The sequence below is a fragment of the Fundulus heteroclitus genome, chromosome 5 (genome assembly GCF_011125445.2).
Source record: "Fundulus heteroclitus isolate FHET01 chromosome 5, MU-UCD_Fhet_4.1, whole genome shotgun sequence".
Taxonomy (NCBI): Eukaryota; Metazoa; Chordata; class Actinopteri; order Cyprinodontiformes; family Fundulidae; genus Fundulus; species Fundulus heteroclitus.
The window spans coordinates 5,691,386-5,717,170 of record NC_046365.1 but is presented as its reverse complement, the minus strand read 5'-3'; the positions used below and the strand labels follow the sequence as shown (position 1 = coordinate 5,717,170).

Genomic DNA, 25,785 nt, shown 5'->3' with positions numbered 1-25,785 from the left:
ATGCACATTTCATAGAAATGCTTATAAGTGATGTTCCTTTCTGGTTAATCAGATATAATTGATGCCAGATATGAAGCCTAGAAAACTGAATGATGCAACTGAACCAAAAGGAGCTATAACCAAGTATTTAAGGGTTGTTATTTCAGCTTTTGACATATTTAATTTATTATTTATTAATTTCACTGGAACTATACTGAACACACTTTCTAGAACGCTCCATTTTGTTCTTATTGGAAAGAAAACCATGTAGAAACACAATGAGTTGGATTGTAACAACAACCGCTCCAGTCTTCATTATTTAAAGTTTTATGCTGAATTTTGACGTCACGGCTGCCTTTGAAAAGGTTGAGCACAGTTTCCTGGTGCGCTATGACATCAGAGGCACTTTACTGGAGTGGTTTAGATCTTCCATTTCTGATTATTGCTTCTGTTACCCTTCATGACTCTGTTTCTCCATCACGCCTCGTCTCTTGTGGAGGTCCCCAAGGTTCCATTCTTGAGCCAGTTGTATTCTCCATTTATTTGCTTTCTCTGGGCTCAGTATTAGTTTAATAAAACATAAAATCATTTCTTATAGCTACACTGGTGATGTGCTATTTGCACTGAAGCACAGCCATATTTTTTTGTATAAACACTGATTGTATCCCAGACTGCCTCCACTGTTGTGGCCTCTAAATTACAGAACCAAATACTTTGCTACATTAGGCAGGATCCAACTCTGTTTCTGTATTCACTGGCTTTAAGTTCACTTTTCGTGTGTACATTTTAATGTTCTTTTCATGATTTTAATCTTGTTTTTCTTACTTTACTTAACTATCTTGTTTAATTTTGTGATCTTTGTGTTTTCCTGTTCTTATGCACAGACCTTTGGTCAGCAGCTGTTTTTTAAAATGCGCTTTATAAATAATTACAATCAGCAGCTCCTAAACAGACATTAATGTTTAATAATTTATTAATAAAATAAAGACAACAGGAGATTATAACAACATATTTTCCAACACAAGCTCTCAAATCTGCAGTAAATTCCACTTCCCAGCGCTCAGTTTTCTGCCTTTTTGACTGTTTAGGAATGATTGGCCTCCAATGATTGGTGGAGATGTTGAGGAGAGGATTTCTTTAAAGCATACTTTTATTTATAAAACAATGACTATAAGGCACACTTCTTGTCATAATGAATAAAGGAAAAAAAATCCCTGTTTGTATTTGTAAGTAAGGTGTCTATTGTAGTGCTAAAAGCAACTTTTCAATCCTTTTTCTTTTCAACAGAGTGACGGCTCTCAACCTCCACCGACCAGAGAAGAAGAAGAGAAAGAAGCTGATGAAGGACTCGTTGTACCTGGCGGCCATGCTCCGCCGCTTCACCCGGGAAAAAGAAGAGATGAAGAAAATAAATCCCAACGTGGATCACCTTCGTCTGGCAGCTGGTACTGCCGGCAAACCCCACCCCGGAAACGCCAAAACCCTCCCGTTAGCCTCTAATTGCCCCCAGCTTCAGGGCGGCACGTCTGCCGGCGACCTGTCGCTCGCAGACCTCTCTTCAGACCCCGCCGTCATGTCCCTGCTGGGCTCCGCCAACGAGAAGGAGCTGCAGGACCTCCTGGGAGACCTAGACTTTAACTTGTTGGACACGGACCAGCAGCACGCGGTGGTGACGGCCAGGGAGAATGGCATTCTGGGTATTGGTGTTCCGTCCCAAAAAGCGGTGGGAGGAAGCGGCCAAGGCCGGAGCCTGGGGTCTTCCGGCGGACTGTTTTCGCCACCGCCGCTGCCCGATGGGCTGCCTGCTCCTCTAATTAAACGCATCGAGGACCTGCGGGCGGTGAGTCAGCTACCGTCTTCCAGTGGGTGGCTGCAATTACCAGCCAAGCTTCTTCTCTGAAGTTAAACACAAATACCACTCAGCTCACTGAGAGGCTCCCAATGTTTGCTGCTGTTTATTCTAGAGGGAAGAATGAGGAAAATGGGGCTTAGAGCTGAAGTCCTTTGGGGGTTTTATGCTACTAAATTAGGACTCTTTCTGCTTCATGGAGGAGTCACGTTCTCAAAGCTCTTACAGAGTCTCAGATCATTTCTTTAGATGTAGGTAAAGGAATTACAGAGAAACGGGACAGAAGTGAAAAAAGGAAATGGTGAGAGGAAGACGGATAAAAAACGGCCAATGCTTGTATTCTTTTCATACCGCAGTGGAGAAAAAAAGCCAATCAATAGAATTTAATGATCCTTAATTTAGTTTATTTGATTTATTTAATACGCTGCGTTGTTTTGCTTATACAAGTATTTTCTGCTTAAGCTTGCAATACATTTCTCATATAGATGGGATGATTGTAGAAGCCTTTTAGTCTTCTTCTGTCCTGATAAAAATTAGTCATTGAGTAATATCCAAAATAAAAAACTATATTTAAAATCAGACCAGGTAATTGCAGATCTTCCAACTCAGTGGTGCTTTCTTTCTGTTATTTTTCTTTTCTTAAACTTGGTCTGCTGTCAGAACTCTGCTAATTTCCATGAATCATTTTTCCAACAGTAGCTAAAGGGAGCTTCTTTATTTCACCTGAGCATTCATTGATCTGATGGTGGGGGGTTTCGGTTTTAGGGTCTACGGTTCATTATTTAAAGTGATTCACGTGAATATGTTTGCAGGTCTGTTTGCAGTTTAAACAACAGTGCTGTGTGCTGACTCAAGCTTTTCTACCACAGGCCTCGCGGCAGTTTGATCAGGAGGGCAGAAAGAAATTTTTCACCCTGGACATGAATAACATTCTACTGGAGTGAGTAGGACAGCTTTTAAATCACCGTCAAGTCCAATTGCAGCTCTCTGGTCTTCTCCTGTTATCAGCCTCCCTCAGTTATTTTCAGCAGATTTCCCCAGTCACCTCTGCTGCTCTCTTCAAGTGTTTTGTTTTCTCTCTTTCTCCTATTGTCTGTGGTAATGACACATAACTTCTTCCCATCCATCCTGGCCTCCCTCCCTCCCTCCTCTACCACCTCCAGCTGCTCTTCCCCCATCCACCTCTTCACTCTGCCATCTGGCTGTTTTATTCTGCTCCTCTGGTTTTCCTCTGTTCCTAACTATCTTGACTTTCTGTCAGTATTGAGCTGCAGGTCCAGGAGCAGCCCTCTGAGATGCGCTCAGACATCTATTCGCACATGGAAGCGTTTGTGCCGTGCAACAAAGAGGCCCTCCTCAAGCGTCTGAAGAAGCTCAGCCTTAACATCCAGGTAAGCAGAAAGGCAGATTGGAGGAGGATGTGGAAAATCCCCGGACATTTACTGATCCAGAGTGTGAAGAGGAATCTGCTGTTCGTGCTGCAGCCTTTGACTGCTTTGTCTAAAAACTGGAGTGAGAAAGGTGTGCAACTACTTGCATGAGAATTTAATAAATGTTACTTAGAAACCATTAGATCTGATGCGGCTCAGTGAAAATCCCAACGTGCTTACCAAAAGCCTTAAAAGTAACAGACTTAAAGTATTTTAAAACAAATATGCATATGAACTGATTACATGTTCTTGTCTGATTTTTAAAGAAACCAGCTCTGTCATTACAAAGTAAAAAACCAAGTATAGTTAAAAGTGGTGGTGCAACTACTTAAACGGAGTGTTTTTCCAAAGTCTTAAACCTGAAGTCTCGGCTGGTATTGGTCGATGCTGGTCAGGTTTTAACGTGTTTAACTGAAGCATCTCACAGTAGCTAGATCCAGGTTCGTTGTGGATTCAAGATCAAAATCTTGATCTGCAATCCACAAAATGTTCACTACTTGTAGGTTTTTCCCTCAGTGACAGATCAGGGAATTACTTCCTTATGATCACAGTTATATTTCAGTATTTACTAATTCCCATCTTCTTGGTTCTCCACATAATTTTTTCTGTTTTGTGCATCTTGCTGCTTCTCAGCCACGTTCCTCGCTTCAGTTGTATGTGTGTAAGGTTCAGTGTGGGCAGCAGGAGCTGCTGCTGAAACCAGGCTCCCTAATGGCTTTCCTCACGCATCATTAGTAGTGTTGACAATATAAATGCAAAAACTCCTCCTCTATCGGCCCCTTTTACTTATCTTCTCCTTCTCTTTCCTTCTCCTCCCTCCATCTACATCCTTCTTTGTCTTCCTCTGCCGTCCATGTTTCTCTGCCTCTCTGTCAGGATGACCGGCTGCGGGCGCCTCTGCTGAAGCTGAAGTTGGCCGTTTGCAGCGTGATGCCTGAACAGATCGCAAGATATAACATGGATTGCATGGCCAAGGTTGCAAAGTAAGTAAATCTCTCTGATTTCAGATGATGAGCCGTCCCAATTTCATGAGTCATATTTTATTCACTCTGCAGTCATAGGAAATCCCAGTCATTGGGTTGTTGTCACTAAAGGAACCTTTTTCTCCAACCAGGATAGTTTTCTAGGGGAAATCTTTATACTGCTTCATTTTCACTGTATCTACCAGGTAGGGCTGTGCGAGATGGCTCCGATTTTATTTTACCAAATCCGATTAGTCGACCTTTTTTGGTTTCATAAAAATTAATTAAAGAAATTATTTTAAAAACTTGCTTTTTTATGTCAAGCATTTCATCTGGGAGTTGACCTGAATTCAAGTACAACTAAATACAAGCTGTGCAACAGGCTTGTAAAACGATGCCGCTGTAAACAAGGAAAATATAACGAAGACCCACTTTTATTCTTTGGCTTTTAACACCACGTAGTTGTGTGGTCCTCTGAGTTCTTTTTTAGTTTTTTTATTTATTTATTTATTTTATTATGCACAGCACATTTGAAACTTTTTCTGTTGTTAAATGTGCTATATAAATAAAGTGGATTGGATTGGATTGAACTAAAGGTTTGCTGCTAGTGGTATTACACAATGAGCTAAGAACAGGCTTCACTTGTATAGCTTCAAACTGACTTAAAAAAGTAAATTAATGAATTAAAGTATCTCGTCTTATGGTAAAAAAAAGTTTCTTTGCAATATTTAGAATATAGTTTCCTAATGCAGATCGGTAATTCCTTATTACCGATCTGCTTCAGTAGAAATTTACCCCAGATGTAGGAAGGTAGTTTTTTAAGTTGAACTTAAACCTTTGAGTTTTGAGCTTTGTCTGGGGAAGTTTCCAAACATTTATAATTCATAAAATAATATGTTTTGTTAATCTTAGTTAAAACTCCTTCACATCTCATTTTCAACCAGATTGAACATTAATAGATTTTAAAATATGGTGTTTATCCACAGAAAAGGCACAATTTCTACTCAAAGTAAAATTTGAGTTTAAAAATTTTATAGAATAACACAAAAAAACAACTACAAGCCACTGATGAGAGGATCATTAACAGATTTTAAGCATAGAAAACGAGGCGCCTGCAGCCACTCTTTGTGAACCAAGGGGGTTCTATTTGTTCAGTCTCTGGTGATATACTTTTTCTCTTAGTTTGAAGGGATTGTAATTCAAATCAGTTTGATTTATTTACATACTTTAGTTCACAACAAATGGTCTTTCAAGACATTAATTAAGACGAACCCATTGGATGTAGGTAATCAGTCCAGTCTTGTTGGCAGATTCAGTTTCAGTTACTTACATTCAAATTGGATTCTGGTTACAATAAAATGCCGTCACATTCAGTTTATCATGCTGGTTGGTAAAAGGTTTCCTAGTTGAGTTGATAATGTTCCAACTGTCCCGCATACTGAGCATGCATATGGCGACAGTGGAAAGGAAGGACTCCCTTTTAACAGAAAGAAACCTCCAACCGAACCTAGCAGTGTGTGTCGTTCGTAGAAACAACTTGGGGGGTTTGAAAGAGCAGAGCAGATGCACAAAAACACGCAGAAGCACCAGGCGTGACCTTCTGTGTTAGAGTAGAGCTAGCGGCTTCATCTAGGAGGGAAACACAGCTAAACAGAGGCTCTGAGCCAGTATCCACATCTGTGGGGTGGAAAACGGAGCACATATGGTTAGTGGCAGCAGGTTTGATTCTGTAGGACAGACAGGGGGTTCCTCCCTGATGAGAACTGGAAGCTGGTTCCTCAGGAGAACCGTGTGACTCTGCCATCCGTTCTGCTTGTAGAAACTTTAGGACCTATTAGTACACGTGCTTTAAGGAGAGAGAGAGGTTCTGATCATCAAGACTGTCAGATCATTGATATATTATGATTTATGTTAGGTCGACATTATTGAATTATATTTTTAGTTTAACAGGAATAAACAAAGAGAAGCTAAAACTTGTAAAATATGATTTCTCTTAAATCTCACCAGAACTCTGGTCTTGCATCAGCAGAAGGCTTTTTACTGAACTTTGTTCTTCCTGCTGATGAGATATTACTGTCGTCCATCATCGAAGTAATAAAACATAGACTCCTTTTAATTTACTTCTTAGAGTTTAAACAGCTGTAAAAGAAACAGAAGGAAATGTTTTTCTTAAGAAACACTGAACAGCTTACCTTTCAGAGCAAACAAAACAGAACAAATGCACTGAAGGTACATCGTCTGTGCAAGTATAAAATCTTTAACTGTATCACTTTTGTAAAGAGTTTAAGAATAATGGGTTAACTTTATTTTTTGTTGTGTTTTGCTGAAATTCCTTGCATTTTATGATTGCGAAAGGAAGTTTATTTTCTGAGCAGTACGTGTGCATCCATTTAAAATTCATCACACTTACAGAATTCAACAAAATGTCATTATTAGTAGGGTTTCAGACTGTTTCCATTATGACGCTATCTGAAATCAATACTTTATTTATCTGATTTCATTGTTTTCTGCCTCCATAATGAAGCGGTTTGTCCTGTTTCTGGACCGGTCCCATTGGTTCAGCTGCTCAGCTCACTTCTGCTGCACTAAAGGCTGATTTTAAAAATTATTTTCCATCATTAACAGCTATTTATCCTTTACTCCTGGAGGTCATCAGCACCTCTTGGTTATTTTTTTGTATGAGGCATCAAAATAGATGCAGGCAGAAAGAGGAGTGACTGCAGACTTTAGTTGCAGAAACGACTGACAGCACAGGGGAGAGGAGGCTTCAGGTTAACGTGCGGGGGATAAACTTTCAGGGTAGCACAACGGGAGAACAAACGATCAGACGGAAACCGAACACATCATCAGCACCACCGGGTGGACCTTTTAGAAACCAACGTGCTAAGAATCGGTCCTGTCTCTGTTTTATAGGCAGCAGTCAGAAGAGGGAGATAAGAACGGCTCAGAGGAGGAGGATGATGACAAACCTGGAAAAAGAGTGATGGGACCGAGAAAGAAGTTTATCTGGGACGACAAGCTCAGGTAGGGACTGGACACCAGCTGCTGGTTCATATTCCTGCTTAGGCTTTGTGTGTTCTTCATTTTCTCATCCAGCATCTCTTTCCCATCCAGATGGCATGTAGTGAATATCGTTCAGGTCTCCGATGGAAAAAAAAAAGTAGAACTGATGAACCAATCTAAGAACATTATAATTTTTTTTATTAGACAAAAATTCAATGATAAACACTTCTCTGAAGACAGTCGATCACACTTGATCCTTGTTTATCTTTTTAAAATTCTAAGTTCAACTAGTGAACTCTTATAATGAACTTTAAGGATCTAAAGTCGTAGTCAATATAAACCCGAACTCTTTGATTATGGGATGTGTGAGAGAAAGAGAAGTTGGAAAAGAGATGGAATTTGACCCATTTTTATGTCTTTTAATATTATATTTGATTTTGTACACAGACACCTTGGCCTTATTGCCACTGTGTGCTCTGTACCTGCAATCACATCAAAACTAAAACTTTGGATCTGGATCTGACCATTTTGTTTGTGCAGGACGTTGCTGTGTAACCTGGTGCGTGTGAAGCTGAGCTGCTATGAGATGGAGAACCAGTGCGCTCTGTCTGTGGAGGACTACCTCAAGGCCTTCTTGGAGAACGAGGTCAAACCACTGTGGCCCAAGGGCTGGATGCAGACCAGGTCTGTCAGTCCGTGTTGGTTAATATGAATGTTTTATTGCGTCTTTAACTCAGAAAACTCCTTAAGGAGGTAAATGTTCTACTGATTTACTGATTCTTTTAGGAATTATTTAAAAAGTACGCAAATTATAACGCTGGTGATTTTAGTGCCGCATAGTTTATTCTATTTTAGCTAAATCTGAGCTGAATAATACTGATGTTGAGTTGTAGTAAGGACATCTATCCATCCATTTTTCATCACGCTTTTCCCTCATTGGGTCGCGAGGGGTGCTGGTGCCTATCTCCAGCTGTGGGCGAGAGGCGGGGTTCACCCTGGACAGGTCACCAGTCTGTCACAGGGCATAGGAAGGATATCTCAACCAGTTTCAGCTGAATAGACAGATTTGTTTCTACACATACTAACCACTCAAAACACTTGTCCAGGGGCACATTGACATGTGATAGGAGAAAGATGGAATCGAACCAACAACTTTAAAGATAACTTCTCTTCCCATTGAGTTGCAGTCACACCATGTAGCTCAGTGGGAAGAGTAGTCCATTTATTTGTCTCTATTGATCTGAAGCAATAAAGCCTAGACATTTGCCCTTAGCGAATTGTCCAACTAATTAAAGTTAAATTTTTTGCCATGGATATGTCTTTAAACTCCTTAACTGGTGCGCTAAATCAATTACAAATGACCTCACCATTAAATGCTTAATAACTACTACTTATGCCGTAGAGTATCAGAAATGTGACAATGTCAACAAGTATGTTCTCTGTGTATTTGGTACCAAGCTACTGCTAGTAGCTACGGTCATCGTGTGAAATGGTTTTTGACACTGTTCCTAGTCCGGTTATTATAAGGGACTTTATGCTTTTTTTTTTTTTAAATCTAAAGCTACTAGCAAATTCCTTAAATCGTGGGTTGCAGTTTTTTGGGCTTGTTTCTGAATTTGAAGTCTCTTATTTGGGCTCTAACATAACTATAAACATGAGTTATAAAGAAAGTGTTTGGTCCTTATAGTTGCTTTGTTATTGTTCTTCTCCATTCAAAGCACAATGAACCTTATGCTTGCATGAGTGAAGATTGGAAGGCATAATTAGGACTATTTTGGATAGCGGTTGTTGCCAAGTTAACAGTATGCTAAGATAACGCATGAAAAGACAACAATGGGTGCTAACACCCACTTAGCCGACAGTTCAGAGATGTGTCGCAGAAAGAAATGAGCTTGTAAACATTAGTTCTCTAATTCCAATGCTAATGTTGATGTGCTTCAGTGCACCACATTAATTAAATGTAAAGGGTGGGGAATACCAGATGAAATTACTAGATGTTGGAATCACAGCCGAAACGAACAGCTGAAATCCAAGTGTTTAAATTTTAACATCCCTCCTCAAATGTTCACTTCAGTCGTTTATTTTGATTGTTATTTATTTTGATGTTGTTTTAGTTGCAAATTGAAGTTCCCTTTAACTAATAAAATTAACTCCTGTATCAAGTTCTTTACTTGAATGAATTAATTGTCAAACTAATTTTCTTTTGCACTTTATTTTTCCTATTTTGTTTTTTTTCTCCCCAGAATTTTGTTCAAAGAAAGTCTTGCTGTTCATGGTCACCTCACAGGAAACCTGTAAGTATTCACTGAGTCACTCTTACCTCAGACTGGGTGTGAGCCACAATGTGACGGCTTCTCAGATGTTCTGTGGTGGTTCTGTCCCATTTAGAGTCCGAAGGAGGGTGGTGCCTGGACCCAAAGCCAAAGCCAAGGTGAGCGATGACTCTGCTGTTTGCCTCGTATCAGAAACGCTCCTGAGGAATTTTAGAAATGCTGGACTTTAATGGCTCAGTGGTGTAAAGCCCTGCCATACCTGCTAATTCGGAGAATAAAAAAGGCTGTTGTACACTGAAGAGTTTTTGTATAAGTTACAAAGCTCAAGGGAAGAGTAACACCTAGTCCGTACTGGCAGTCTTTGTTCTAACGGAGCGCACAAGCATACTCCTATTAATAATATATATATTACATGCAATTCTAAAAAAGGCCTAAAAGTAACACTTGTAATGTCAAAGTTGCTATTTATAGATGTTAGCTAGGACAGCACTGCCTACGTAGATTCCTCCTCTGCTACCTGCTGCTCTGTTGTTGAATGCAGGCAGCTCTGATCTGCAGACAACCTTAGTTTAAGGTAGGAACAACAGTGAATCCTGAACGCCTAAAGCAAGGGTATAAAAGTCACAATCTTCATTTGTGGCGTGGCATAACCCCAGATACTCTGATTATACTGCGCGGATCGAATTGGAGATCTTAATACTAAATTTGTTTAAACGAACACGGTCAATAAAGTGATAGTTCAAGCTTTTTTGAAGTGAGTGTTATGCCATAAGCTGGTTGAATATGCTTATTATTATTATTATTAATTATAATTTGGTATTATAATTTAAATAATAAATCATTCAACTCAAAATTCCGCTATAACAAATATAGTTCAAATGGTGGTGATGTTGGCTATAAGCTTGTAAGTATTTATACCACTAATGCATTAGTTAACTTGCTGTTATGAACTCATTTATGCTGGAATAAATGATCAGGTCGGACTGTTAACCGACCAGGTTTATCCAGCAGGCTGTGAGAACCCCAATGTAACTGCAATTAGAGTTTAAATCCTTATTCCTTATCACCATCCAATGATATTGTCTCTGTATTAATATCAGATGTTAACTCCAAAGGAGGTTAGCTCTGAATTCTGAATACCCAGGCAACTGTGAATTGGATTGAACACAAAACAATGTCTATTCCGCAGTCGTTGGTTTTATTGAACCAAAAGCAATTCCCTGTTACAGTAATTCTCTGATTCAAACAACTTTGGAATTCTTACTCATTACTAAACTAAAACATGCAAAATATATATGTGGAAATAAAAGAACAAAACAAAAATAAACAATGGATTAAAATGAGCGGTTAGCAGATCTTAACTTAACTCGCAGTTGTTTAACACCGCCCTCGAAACATCGGCATTTGACGTATCAGCATTGACAGACAGAACAGCTTCGGGAATCTCACTGGACGCTTTGATGTCTTACACAAAAGCTAGTTCAGCTAAGCTCCCTACAGTTCAGATATACGTCACCCTCCCAAGATGGCTGCTACGATGACGTATGAGGGGAGGTCCTAATGACGTAACCACGCTTACGCTGATGGGGTAATGCCTCGCTTCGAGAGGGGGGCAGCTAACTGGGAGTTTAAAGCAAAGCCCGCGACTTGAGCTCGGACAAAGAGATTAAATTGATAAGAAGAAGCGAAAAGAGAGAGGGGGGAAGCAGGGAAGGAGATGGAAAGAAATGAAGCAGTAACCCACGGCGGGGTTCTTGATGGATCACAAATCAACACAGCAAATCAATTGTAAAATGCATGCACATACAAAGAAAATGTTCAGCAAAATAATTCCAACTTCGTCGTGGAATAAAAGCATTAACCAACACCTACAAAGTTCTACGCCTGCCCAGGCACTTCTAAACACCCTGTTGGTGAGACAGAAATAAAAGGGGAGACCCCGTTACTTTGAGGTGCCTCGGGGCTGGTCCGGAGCGCTCCGAGTGTGGCTTTCTGGACGCGTCTTGACGAGCGCGGTTGTCCGCAGGCTGCAGCGGGACGGGGAAGAAAAAAAAACTCCTTCGTTTCTTCCTCCGGGTTCGGTCGCTTTGTTGGCCAGACAAAGCGGGGTCCTCTTCGATCACTGGGAGATACGGCGTCTCTCAGTCTTTTGATCAGAGGGAATTTAAAAGTACTTATTTTAGTCGACCTCCTGTTATGCAAAGCAGGGAATAACCGTTGCGTCGAAAACTCTCGGTCCAGCGAGGAACTCGAACACGTGGCGTGGAATCACCCCAACGGAAACAGCTGTGTGTGTGTGTCTTCTCGGGTTGGCTAAAAGCCAGGGAAGAAGGAAGATTGTCGTGTGTGATCGGCTTTTATAGCCATCACCATAGCAACCTTATCTTGATCGGCGGCCATTTTGCCGTGTTGCGTGATGGGAGTTGGTGGCCATTTTGACCACATGAGTTGGTGGCCATTTTGACCACATTGCATCATGGGTAACGCAGTCCGTTATGTCCCGAATTGATGCCGTTTTCTGTCACGTCTGAACTGGCACAACATGAGTTTGTGTTAAACATTATTAAGCAGTAAATATCTACCTTGTAGGGGACGATGGTCCTGATGTCTTCATTTAGAATAAGTCCAGATTAGAAGTTCCTGCAGTTTGATTAGATTTTTGATTTATTTAATTATTTTGGTAAATTTTAACATTACAAAAAGAAACCCAGATGAAACGCAATTCTATAAACCAATCATTTACCAAAAAAGGAATAGGCTATAGCCAAGGCTTGTATTTGCCTACCCTATTCAGTACAGAAACCTAAAGACTCAGCAGTATATAAGCAGTCACGTTGAACCTCCAGAACCAGCTGATTGAAAACGCCAAGAGAGTTATTTTCTGCTGCTAAGGTTTTACCTTCGCTTCAAAGATCCTGAACTGTTCTTTCACTAAAGAAAGCGTTCAAAGACTGGATGGCTGCTCGCCTCACTGGATGCTGCAGGATGTACTGATCGGGGTGTTTTCTGTCCTTTTTAGGAGGGTTTGTGGATCAACAAACTGCCTCTCACCATGACCTCCACACCTACTCTGACCTCCAGCCGCCAGCCCCTCCCCCTGGCCTCTCCCCCGGAGCCCATCTGCCTGTCGGACTCTCTGGATGAGGATTTGACCGCTCCCTCTCTGGACTCCATCTCCCATGCTCTGGCCCTCCTCAGCAATGCTTCTAAGGGCCTGGGCCCCGCAGACAGCCCCATGTCACCTCCCCCTCTTCAGATGCCCACTTCCTCTCCTCCGCCCGTCGCCCCCCACTACCCCGCTGCCTCTCAGCTGTCGACCTCGGTTTCATCCACATTACAGCAACATTCCCTGTCTAAGGCGGAGGCGGCTCCTCCTGCCGCTGCCTCTGCTGTGAACCTATCAGGAACAACTCTAGCAACTCTTTCCACTACCTCCTCTTCCTCTCCTGTTGTCACCTCCATGGCTCGCCTGCACACCTCCGGCCTGTCCTTACCTTCTAGGACTGCAGATGGTCACTATGGACAGATTAAAGCCTCGAGTACTGTTGGCCAAACCCTGACTCAGAGACATGTTACAATGGCTACTCCCAGTCACAGGCCAACTTCGGTGATTGGGAAGATGCGTCCACACCCCTCCCCTTCCCCTCCCAAGCAGCGACCTCCACCCACTGCTTCCCCCCTGCTGCCCCCCCATCAGAAAGGTTTCACCTGCCCGGGGGGGATGCTGGGAACGATGGCAGCCACTCAAGTCGTGTCCAAGAGCGTCGTTAAAGCCAGCGTCATCAGCAGCAACGGCAGCGCCCTGAACAGCCCCATCCCACCTTCCTCTTCCCCTTCATCGCAGTCCCGCTCCAACTCTACCTCCCACAGCGGCCCGCAGACCTTCTGCCCCCCTTCCCCAGCAACCTCCTCGCCGTCCCCTACCTCGCACACAGCACACCCCTCTCAAAATAAATCCCAAACACACCATCACCACCAGGCCAACTTCATCACCCCCATGCAGGCCACCCTTACCAAGTCCTCCCACAGCAGCAACTCCTCCCCCATCATTAAACTCACCCCTCGGCCCCCTGCCCCCACCCCGCCCCCGTCCTCCTCCCCATCCCCGTCCTCCTCACCGTCACACCAGCTCTCCCATCAGATGATCTCTGGCCAACAACAGCAACACCAGTTTTCTTCCAAAACCCCCAAAACGTTTCGGGCGCCCTTCAGCGTATCGGGCAGCGGGCAAGTGAAGCCGCCGCAGGGCAGCTGCAGCTTTGCAGGCGTCCAGAAGGCTCAGCCCACACCCAGCAGCAGCAGCAGCAACCCCAACAATAAGGGAGGAGTTTCACTAGAGAAAACTCCGCCCTCTTCCACAACTTCAGTCTCAGCCAATCAGCGGCAGAGGGTAGTGGGCGGGGCCATTCAGGGCTCAAAGGCGGGAAATGGCTGGGCACCTTCAGGTACTCAGGCTACATCTGCTACAACGTCGCACCTCTCACAGGTCAGATTTCATACCGGTAAAAAGATTAACATGAAAAATAAAAATGCATTCATTATAGTTTTAGAGCTGAAACCTTGTCCTTCTTTCTGTGCCTGTCAGGTATCAGCTGCAGGCTCTGCTCTGCTGAGCAACCACTCTGCTCTTCCTCTGGGCTTTGGGATGTTAGGAGGTCTGGTTCCCGTCTCACTCCCCTTCCAGTTTCCTCCGTTACTCAGTTTCAGCGCCCGCGGAGCTGCAGGGGCAGCCAGCGTGGGCTCAAGCCCCAGCTCCAACTCAGGATACCCGCTAGCACAGAGCGACCTAATGGGTGAGTGAACGCTCAGCTAAAGTATGTTCTCCTGACGGGTCTGACAACCCATCAACTTTTTACGTTCCTCCTTTCAACCACAAACTTCACTGTATTTTACTGGGATGTTATGTGTTAGGCCAACACAATGTGGCTCATGACTGCAGAGTGGGAGGATGGTAGGATCAGTGGTTCTTTAAAATCTTTCAGACTACTGTTCAGTTCATCTTCTAAAACGTATCAAGACATATTCCACCTTAGCAAACAAGCTGAGCAAGGAGAGCATTGATCATGGAGGCCCGTGGTTATCCTGGAGCACTTCCTGTGGGACAATCTGTCTACTAGACGGTTTTTGGTTAAACACAACATGAGTCTGGCCTTTAGGGTAAATTGGCAAGAAAAATCCTTTAGGAATAAAACGGTCTGCAGATCTAGTCAGAAAAACACTAGTCTGATAATGGAGCTGTGAAACTAAATATGTACATCCTGCTTTTAGATAGGAGGGCGAATAACTCTCATTTAAAGGTGGCGTATAATTGGGACTGATTAGCGTTGCTGAACAAGCAGCCCAGATGTTGGATGCTGGACTTCCTGCAGACACAACCGTCTCCTGATGGGGTCTGCTGCTGCTGAGTAGGCAGATAAACAGAGACGTGCGTTTTGGTTGAAGGACCGGTTTAAGATCAGAACCATTGTTGGCAACATGCAGCTTCGGCCTTTGTTCACACATTCAGTCGTGTTTAAAAGTATAGCATCAAACTATTTTTTATTAGGTTGTATTCATTGTTTTGCCCACTGTGAGGCTTTATTCCTAACCAGATAACCTTCAGACGAGCACAAAGGCTGTTAATGATGACCTAAAATGAACTGAGGATTGGTAATAAATGGGATGAAGGTTCCTGTTTTATAAGAACTAGAGAATATGCGATGATGTATTTTGTAGAAAAGGGCCAGCTCCATTTCTCTCCCTTGCAGCGTCTATCTTCTCTACCTGTCTGATCATGTCAACCCTTTGAAGGTGCTCCCCTGAGCAGCATCTGGCTCTGAGCCACTGTTTTATGTTGCTGCTCTTCTCAGGTTTAATGTGTTTCATCTTTCACTCGTTGTGGCTCTTGTTGCGGTCTTTCCTCTCATTTGTCCTCACTTCCCTCCTCAGATCTGTATAAGAGCCTCCAGTCAGGGTCGCAGGCTGCCCTACCTCCTCACTTGCAGCTTGCTTTTTCAGGTAATCTGCATGCCTCCTCCCTCTTATCCTCCTGCTTTTGGTCCCCATATGTTGGACATTCGTTTTACAATTGAATATATCTCAATAAAGGCACAAATTGAGTAATGATAGTCAAAACTTTTAATTCAGTGCCTGAACACAGCAGCATGTTCCTATTTGAAGAAAAAAAAAACTGTTTTTGCCACTTTGAACAATAGGGGGTTTTCACTGACGTCACTGGCCAACTTCCGGTCCGCCATATTGGGTGGCACACTTCCTTATCTCTAGTTGTCTTACACGTATTATCGTATCGCGAATGGATAAGTACGCCAGCACGCTAGAGCGACCAGATAAGCACGTATATCTGAGGAAATGTTCCGTGATCGACCATATGGACCCGTATGCCCTCCACGGTGCCTTGTTTAGCCGTAATCCAGATGATTGGCCAAATGTAGAGCACGGCGACATAGTGCATTACCTGGTGTTCGGTGAAAACCCTCTGCACACTCTTGAGGAAATGAGAGCTTACAAGGATCTAGAGGCTCACAACCAGTTCACATCTGGTTATGTACATCAAGGAAATCGCCATCATACGTGGACGGGTGAGTTTTAATAAGATGGTAAAAATGTAAACAATCCGACGCAAATGTGTCGCATGCTTCTGCGGTGGCTGGCGGGCGGTGCGCGAAGGCGCTTGGCTGCAGGGCCGATCGACGCCGCTCGCGGCTTTAATTATTTAAGCAGAACAATGACCAGTGCAAAATTAATTTGTATTTACCGTATTGGCGCCGGTAGGAGCTGCAGATCATAAAGCCAGCAAACAGTGGGAACACAGTAACTCGTTCAAAGGTAAGCTGTGCTCAGACGAGCTCTGGCACATGCTAGTTTAGTAGCTGCTAACCATCAGTGCTAACAACCACTCGCGCATGTAATGTACTTTTAACTTGCTGCTATGTGTTTCAAACGTTTAGAACACACTCTCATTGACATCGGGATACTGTGGAAAGTTATGTTCGGTCGACTTGCAGCCGCGATCCAAGCAAGCCGACGATCTCTTTGTTATCTCTGTAACTCGTTCAAAGGTAAGCTGTGCTCAGACGGGTTAGCACATGCTAACCGTTAGCGCTAACAACCACTCGCGCATGTAATGTACTTTTAACTAGCTGCTATGTGTTTCAAACGTTTAGAACACACTCTCATTGACATCGGGATACTGTGGAAAGTTATGTTCGGTCGACTTACAGCCGCGATCCAAGTGAGCCGACTCTTTGTTATCGCTAACAGTTGTTCTCCGTGGTTGCGCCTCCAGGCAGGAAAGCGGTGGAAAATGAATCTGTTTCTATGTTTTTCCCATGGCGATCATGTGTTGCGCTGTTACAGCCCACAATACAGCAACGGTTTACCATGGTTGAAATCAAGTTAAGGTGAAATTAATCAAATTAAAACACGGCTGAGAGAGGGAGTACAGTACGCGGTAGTCATAGGCAGTAGAGGCGGCGGAGGCAGTCAACATGACAGCCGCGGAAAGTAATAAGTCATAACGCCCAAGCCCTATTATTAATATATTCTTCTTACATGTTTTAAATACTTAACAGTTAATTACCTGTGACAAAGTGAGCACCGCAGACTCTGGCGTATTCCAGCTTAACACCGTCCAAATCGGACCTGGATATCCGTGTCAGCCATAGGTGACGGCGTTGTTCAGACAGCTGTTTTTTTTTTTTTTCACACTGATTCACTATTACGGCTGGTAGGCGATAGAAAGAGCGTTGATCTCTACCTCCACGGGCCGTGCAACCAACCATTAAACACGTTTTCCCCATTGTTCACTTCCAATACTGCCTAAGGCGTCATACAACGCAGGTCAACGGTGCGAAACGACTGCCACCCAATATGGCGGACGCGCTGAGTAGTCACGTGAGCGTGACGTCAGCTGAAAACACCCTATTTGGCTTTTTGAACTATTAGAGGGAGATCTGCATATGTCCGTGGTGGTGGTGGTGGGGGGCCCCTGCTGACAATCAGAGACCACCACCCCATTTCATAGACCATGTCAGACCTAGTGTGTAGTGTGTTTATGATCACGTTGATGAGGGATGTCATGGATTGTATGATGTTTTCATTCTGCTGAGAAAAAGCCAAACAAACGTACCTGCAGAGATGCTGCAGTCGCTGGTTTCAGGTCTGGACATCCAGTGTTGGCTCCTTACCACCAACACAATGTAGAGTCACAAAGGTGTCTTTGGTCAGAGTTTCCACAGTAAAGTCCTCTCAGTTACAAGCTTGTATTCAATGTTGACATTTCTGGGCATTCCTTCAGGGAATGAAAAAAGAAACCCTGGGCCGTTCACACTGCCATGAAAAAGACGGATATGGGCAAAACGATGGCTTTGGGTTGCATTTGCTGCTGTGTGAATGTAGCCTGGTAATAAAGAGCATCACGGAAACCAAGGAACACAGCAGACAGGTCGGGGAGAAAGTTGTGCAGAAGTTTAAAGTTTATACAACAACATCTTTTAGAGCTCTGTTGAACCCATCGTCTGGACTTGGACAGAGAATGGTACCACTGCAAACCAATCTACCAAGGCATGGAGGTCCAGCAGAACTGCTGCCATGTGTGGATCACATGATAAAATGAGGCATGACCGTTCAGACTGCGGACGCTTTGATAAATATCCCATACGTATCTGAATTAGTACCACATTTGAAAGTGGCACAAATGTGATTTTTTATTTTTTTTTATCTTATTGGGGGGGCGGTGAATAGATCGGAATTGTGTTGCATTCCCCTGCAGTGTGAACGTAGCCCAAGTATAAGGTTTCTTATTGAAAAAGCATTTAGTCTGTACGTGTGCAGAAACAACCCAGAAGACTGTCAGCTGTAACTGCAGTTAAAGATGGACTCAGCAAAATGTGATTTAATCTATAAAACATGTTTAATAAGGTCCGTCTTCTTCTTTCCACTTCACATTTATGCCACTACTGTGTGTTGGTCTTGAACATAAAGCGTGTGAATGAGTTTATGGAGGCTGGAGGTTTTAGCTTCCTGCATCCAGACATCCACTAAGAGTTGCTGCTTCTTTGATGCTGAGGACATGTTTGGGTCTTCTGGCTGGCTAAACCACTGTCCCTTCCTCTCAGATGCCAACCAAAGCCAGGGTGGAGACATGAAGAGGAAGCCCCACTGACCAATAAGAGCGCAGGAGACCCTGAGAGACGTCATACCCTCCTGGACCCGCTCACCAATAGGAAGCCCCCGCTCTGGCCTGCTGCCGTGACGTCACAGGGAATGGGGCGGGGCTCCGACGGAGCTGAAGGAGCTCGACTTTTCTCCCCCCTACAAGTGGCAGTGACTTACCTGAATCCTGTTTCGTACAACGACCCGGGTACGAGAACAGGACGGCGTGAAAGAGCAGAGTGCTTCCTTCTGTCCGGCTTGGTTTTCTTTTCGTCGACATGTTTACATATGGCTGACCTCGATCACTGTGGAATGGGTGCGAGCGAGGTGGCGGTACGGTGGAGAGCGGCGGTACGCTCCATTATAAAAGATGTATTTAAGAGTCTGTGGTATAAAAGGTTGCTTCTTATTGCAGTACATAGAAACAGAGGGGAAAAAAGGCAAAACAGAATATGGTTATATAAGTTTAGTTTTTCTGTCTCTTATTCGTCTCAAACGTGGGAATCGTCGTGTCTGTAGACGTTTATTGTGGGTCACCTCTGCTCCCACTGATGACTGTTAAATAGTAGCTTAAATTAATACTGATAAATTATTTTTTACACAGGGACAAACCAGGAGTGAGTGCTGCGGTTGACTTGAATGTGTGTATGTACATAGCAGAGCATATTATACTGTTAAGTTCTTTCCAGATGACTCTCTAAGGACTCGTCCCCCTCTCACAATAACGAGCAAGCATAAGTTGGACGGCCGTGTCTTGCTCAGCTTGTTTTTGGTGCTGTTTAATCACACTGGACCTTTTTTTTTTCCTGGATATTTAAAGAAGAGAAGAAAAAAAGAGACTTGAATTGAAAAAGTTTAGCGATCCTCTCGTGAGCGGAGGAAACCTTTCTCCTGTGCGAGCGGGGGAAGAAGCGACAGGATTGTAGCCTACTTGAATATTTTCTTTTTAACGTTTCACTGCTTACTTACTCAAACCGACTTAATATTAACAAAACGCCTTAGTTTGTATCGAATAAGTATGAAAAAAGATCTATGCAGGACTGAAAAAAAGCTCTACGCAAAGTGCAAGTTGTTTTTCCACCTCTTCTGAGCCTGTTGGTTCTTCTCTGGCGGTGGGATTGTTTAACACGACCACACTCCTTGTTTTTTTTGTTTTGTTTTTTCATGGTGAGTTCAGATGGAAAGCAAAGTGAAGTTTTTATACGTAACTTCTCAGCGCTCCTAGCCTCGCTGGAATGCACACTGCTGATACGTGTAATGACACTAGCAGCGTGCAAAGGCCTTTTTGTCACAGATACATGTTTCAGATCACTACACTATGTCAGACGAGATTCTCTGAGTAAATCTAAAATGCAGGTTGTCATTTATTAGGGGAAAAAGCTATCCAAGCCCAGCGGTCCCTGTGCGAAGCTAAACCTGCTAACTGCTTGTCCCACCCTCAGTGATGACGCCCGCCGTCCAGCACCAGCGATACCGCCTAATGAGTCTTTTTACACTGTTGTGGCTGAATTAGACCACAACAGTTCACGGTCACCCTTTAACATCTCAAGAAGACTGACGTCCAGACTATCGCCAGAACAAACGGCCGTTTTATTTTTCAGCCACTCAGAAGGGGCCAGGTGGCTTTTGGGTCATTGGCCTACTGAATAAGCGCAGGTCTTTTAAAGCAGATGTCCTGCTTCAGGATTCTCTGGTTGAGAACCAAACAGATTAAAAGGTTGTCCAGGTCCTGAAGCTGCAAAGGTCAAACCAGCAAACTACAACCAACCGGTTTCACTATTTTAGATTTTATTGTTTTTAATGCTCAGGACGTTCTGATTTGGTCTCGTTGGTCCACAAAGGAATGTCATAGAAGTCTTTGGGATCATCAAGATGGGCCCTTCAGTTCTCCAAGCTCAGCTGTGGTTTTGGTCTTTTTTACCTGGTGTCGTGTTGAAACATGACCGCTGACCTTAGCTGAGACAAGTGAGGCTTGCAGAGCGTTGGATGTTGTTCTGGGTGTTTAGTGGCGTCCTGAATGAGTTGATGATGGTTGACTTATAGTAGCCTGGCTACTCCTGGAAAGGTTCACCACTGTTTCCAGAGGTCAGTGACTTTTTCCCATTTGGTTTTCAAGTTCTGTAGGTTGAATCATTGTGTTGCTTTTTGAAGTCTTGTAGCCTACTTCGTGTAGTCAGACCGGTTTTATTTATGTTGTTTCTTTGTATTATAGGTCTGGCAGTAATCAGACCTGGCTCAGGCTAATGAAACTTATGAAACAAAAGTAGCGTTTCATGATAAGTGTGACAGATTGTCCTATAGAGCCAGGTTGGTCTGATAACCATTTCCCCTGATAAATTAATTTGAAAACAGGATTATGTGTTTACTCATGTTAACTTTGTCCGGTATGGAAATGTATCTGATCTGAAACATTTAAATGTGGCAACAACAGAGAAACATTGTTCAGTAAGGGAACAATGAATTGTCCCATCATTGTAGCTGGAGAACGGCCCAACTGAACATTGGCTTCCTTCAGCAGCTCAGCGTGTAGTTCTCCATAAAACAGGCTGTGCTGCTCATCTCTGGTTCCTTTTGATGGAAGCACCATCAGTGACTGTGGATAAAGCAGACCTGATCTGCCCTCCTCACCAGAGTGGCACTGACCTTCATGCTAAACTCCACATTAGGCAGGTCCAGCTGCTCTAGCGAGCCCTAAGGGTGCTGTACGCTGCTGGTTATCACTGAGCATCTAAACTCTGTCACAACACACACTTACTGTTATTTGTTGGGGCTGAAACAAGCATGAGGCTAACACTACTTACAATACAGTGGAGTCTCAATAAGTGTCAGCCCTGGTCATGAAGCCTTATAAAGACTCCATCTTTTAGTACAGTAGTGTGATCTCACATTGACCAGTGTAGAAGAATCCAACCTTTGATTTAAGCACATTTAATCAGTGAGAAAAGTCGTGTCCATGGAGTTATTTAGTTTAACCTCTTACCTGGTTGGAGCTTACAGAGAGATGTTGGAGCTCTCATCTTTGCACAATCACTCCAGATCTTCCTGAGTCCTCTCTGATGGTGTCTCTAGCTCCCCCTACAGGTTTCTGTATGATTTAGGTCAGGGCACTGAGTTTCACATGGAACAAAGTGGATTTTGGGATGTCAACTGGTTTGCATGCATATCCCGTCAAGTGACACCATTGAATCTATATGGTCCGCCAGATTTTTGTTTACAAGGTTCTAGTATTTCAAATATTAAGTGAGGCCAAGCACTCTGTGGAGGTTTCCTGACTGAAAAGCCTTCCTCCCAATCAGCCTGGCGTAGATAGGTAGCATCTACTGGTTATTCTGGACACCTGATGACTGCTAGATGCCACTCCTTCCTGCAGTTCTCCAACAGGGAGGTTTCTAGATGTTTTATCCTTTATCTTCCTGGTCGCTGTGCCTCCAGCCTCATGACCAGTGGTTGAAATACAGTGAGCCTCTGTGTTGCGTCATGTTTATACCCCGCACTGCAAATAGGGAACTGAAAGTCACTACGATTTTCTTGGTATTAGTATATTTTTGCTTGATTTGAGCAGCTAAATAAGACTATTTGCTAGTGGACTGAGTATTTTACCCCTAGAAATAAGACAATTAGACATCCTGCACTTGAAATCAGATGGACAAGATTTGTTCTTATTTTAAGCGCAGAGATCTTATTCCATTGGCAAATAGTCTTAGTTACCTGCTGAAATCAAAGAAAAATACACTAATTTCAACAAAAGTTTACTCAGTTTTAGTTCCCTTTTTGCAGTTGCGGGGAGAAGTTCCTGGAAACTCCACAAGTTTCCAGGAAGTTAAAAGGAAGTTAAAGGAAGGAGAAAATGGCTCCAGTTACATTTCATAGAAATTGTTCGCCCACTACAGATTTACTTAAAACGAGTTTTTCTCTGCCATCTGATTTGATTGCACATGTTGGGTTAGGTCTCAAATATTTTCAGTGCTGTTGCAATAAGATAATTTTTTAAACGTCTTGCACATCTTTAGCGGCCAACCCTGAAAGCTAAAATATGGATTTGTTTTATTGTCTAATTAGCATTTTTCTGTCCATTGATTTGAATCGAGCAGAGATGGCTGGCCGCCATCAGACGCTCAACAGGTTAAACTTCACTTTGCTTTCTCTGAACACTGGTAGCAAAACCTTCCCTCAGCTCAATATCTCCGTTTACAGAAACTCTACTTTCCCACCCTGGCCATTGTGTGTGTGTGTGTGTGTGTGTGTGTGTGTGTCTGACCGGCTGCGCCAAGAAAGACGCCAAAGATTGTTGTTGTATCTCCTTGTGATGGGGTGCTGCTGGTCCGAGTGTATTTCTGCCACTGTTCCCTCATTTGCACCAACACGTTAACCCCCGAGTGTCAGCGCGGCCCATCAGTATGTCTTTGTGAAGTCATGTGACTGGAGCAGTGGGGGACGTTCTTCTAAGTTGTGCTTTCTTCGGAGGAGTGGGAGGAAAAGAACAGCATTTTGTGGCTATCTGGTAACTTAATTTGGTCTTTTGTAGCTTATTTTTGTGTGTCTATGATGAAATTAAAACAGATGGTTTTCATGAAACGGTGGGGCTCTTATTAAAAGCTTTCAGCTGTCTTCACACCACAGTGCTTCATTACGGTGTTTATCTGAAACGATAAACACCGTACGATGAATCCAAGGCCATGACATCCATTGTGAGCTGATAACGTAAAGTAACCCTGGATGAAAGGCACCGCTGGATGTTCAGGTGGTTACCAAACATGCATTTAGTGCACATTAACCCTAAATTCATGTTTTCATTTTCAAAAATTCTGTAAAATGAGGTTTTACTAACATTTACAAAGAGACAAAATGAGTAGAGCTGACATGTTAAACAGCTTTCAGCATCTTCTATTAGCAATTAGGGCAGCTAGTACAACATTCAACACATCTTTGTAACTTTATTCTAGAAATATTAGATTCCTACTTTAACTGAGATTTTTAAAAGCTGCTAAAATGTCTAAACCCGGCATGTTCAGCAGGATAAAATGGATCCTTTGCTGGACTCCTTTCAGCCTTCCTGTTTTCTACCAAAGTCTGTTCTCACAGCTTGAATGAACTGTAGACATATTATGGAATATACACTTCCTTGTAAATATTTTCTTATTAATCGTATTGCTTCGTTTGAATACACCATTTTAAAAACACGGTTTTAGAAATGGTTTTTCCCACAGTAATGACGTCTGCACCGAAAATTCATTGATCCGGAACTTGTTTGATATTTACAGGTGCTGGTCATTTAATTAGAATATCATGAAAAAGTAAATGTAATTTCATTCAAAAACTTAACTATATTATATTCATTCATCACACATACTGCTATATTTCAAGTGTTTATTTATTTTAATTTTGACGATTATAACTAACAACTAATGAAAACCCCAAATTCAGTATCTCAGAAAATTAAAACATTGTAAAAAGGTCCAATATTGAAGACACCTGGTGCCAGACTCTAATCAGCTAATTAACTCAAAACACCCACAAAGTTCTTTAAATGGTCTCAGTCTAGTTCTGTAGGCGACACAATCATGGAGAAGACTGCTGACTTGACAGTTGTCCAAAAGACGACCATTGACACGTTGCACAATCTAAATATTTTCTGCACTGGTCACAGTTTGCCTTACGAGATGAAAAGATGACTGGCAGAAAGGAAAAAAAAAATCTAAAAACAAACTCAAATCTGTATAAAACGAACTTTTATTTGCCAAAGTATTAAATAAAAAGGCAACGGTTCAAGTAGTGTTGATATTGGTGATGTCAGTAAAAACTTCCAGGACTCCAAATTTATCAGGAAATCACAGTATATAAACTATTAAGAGGCATTGCAGCAGTAAAACCAACCACGCATTAGATGACACCATATATTTCTCCCATTTGTTTTTTTAGATGGGTACACTGAATCAAACAAGTTGGGGATTTTTATGCCCAATTTTTGTTTTACGTTTTTGCATTAATTATTTTTTTTTTTACTTGTTTCCCCCTAAATACTTTTTCGATATTTTCATGTCTACATGAGCAGACTGCTCCTGGGTTCTTTCTGCATGTTCTCCCTGTCCATTTGTGGGTTCTCTGGATACTCGTTTCCTCCCACAGTCCAGAAACCTGACTGGTTAATTGTTCTCCAAATAGTATCAGCCTGGCGACCACTAGATTTTAACCTTTCCTTCTCCCAATGACTGCTGGAGATGGGTACCAGCCCACCTGTGACCCTGCATGGATACCCATGTGTGGACAATGGGTGGATGTTGGTGGACAAATTGAAATTAGCTGGAGAACCATACTGAGGACAGAACCTTTTAGTGAAATGAAGGTAAAGAGGTTTCAGTGAACGCTAGTTAAGAGATTTTTACATTGCCTCTTACATCAGGCAGTTACTCTAAATAGGAACGTTCACCCTTTTCTGTTCTCAGAGGAAGATCACAGGCGGTGTACCACCTCCTACCTCCATTTTCTGTGTTAATATTTCGGTTTATTTGGTGTTGAGTTTCATAAGTCTTCTCATAAAGCACTCATATTTTAGAGAGTAGTGACTAGCTGTCAGCTTCCAGGCCCAGTTAATGTGGATTTCTTTTGATACAGATGCCAAGAGTTTCCTGGTCCAAATAAGACGCACACTGCTCTTAGAGCGTACCTCAGAAATCCTGAACTAAGGAGACGTGCTATGAAGAGCTTCTCTGTTAGATGAAGCAGTGGCCTACCATTGGTCCCTCAGTGGATGCTACAGTGTTCAGCAATGCTAGCAGGCGTTAGCTGCTACTAGCCATTACGGCCTAACTGGAGTTGGTGAAGTTTGAATCTTTGGAGTTTTTTTCCCCCAGATATCATTCCTATGTCCCTGTACACTGCAAAATCAGAACTAAAAATAAGTAAAAATTTATTGAAATTAGAGTGTTTATCCTTAATTTGAGCAGGTAAATAAAATTATCTGCCAATAGAATGAGTATTTCTACCCCTAAAATAAGATAATTAGATATAATGCACTTGAAATAAGACGATGGAGATGAGTTGCTCCTGTTTTAAGTGCAAAAATCTTATTCCATTGGCAAATCATCTTATTGACCTGCTCAAATCAAGGACAAATACACTAATTTGAAGAACATTTT

General features: G+C 42.7%; 1 protein-coding gene across 3 annotated transcripts in view; it reads left to right on the top strand.

The window, feature by feature from the left end:
* ubn2a (ubinuclein 2a) overlaps positions 1–23,224 on the top strand; it is a 35,543-nt gene extending 12,319 nt beyond the window's left edge. For all 3 annotated transcript variants that reach the window (XM_036136774.1, XM_036136773.1, XM_012854864.3), the window contains 12 exons: positions 1,267–1,819; positions 2,698–2,768; positions 3,090–3,219; positions 4,135–4,241; positions 7,134–7,244; positions 7,764–7,907; positions 9,467–9,517; positions 9,612–9,654; positions 12,516–13,982; positions 14,082–14,289; positions 15,425–15,493; positions 18,613–23,224. In XM_036136774.1, the coding sequence (XP_035992667.1) occupies positions 1,267–1,819; positions 2,698–2,768; positions 3,090–3,219; positions 4,135–4,241; positions 7,134–7,244; positions 7,764–7,907; positions 9,467–9,517; positions 9,612–9,654; positions 12,516–13,982; positions 14,082–14,289; positions 15,425–15,493; positions 18,613–18,659 (3,001 nt within the window). In that variant the 3' untranslated portion in view covers positions 18,660–23,224. The remainder of the gene's footprint in view (positions 1–1,266; positions 1,820–2,697; positions 2,769–3,089; positions 3,220–4,134; positions 4,242–7,133; positions 7,245–7,763; positions 7,908–9,466; positions 9,518–9,611; positions 9,655–12,515; positions 13,983–14,081; positions 14,290–15,424; positions 15,494–18,612) is intronic.
* Positions 23,225–25,785: the final 2,561 nt, after the last annotated feature.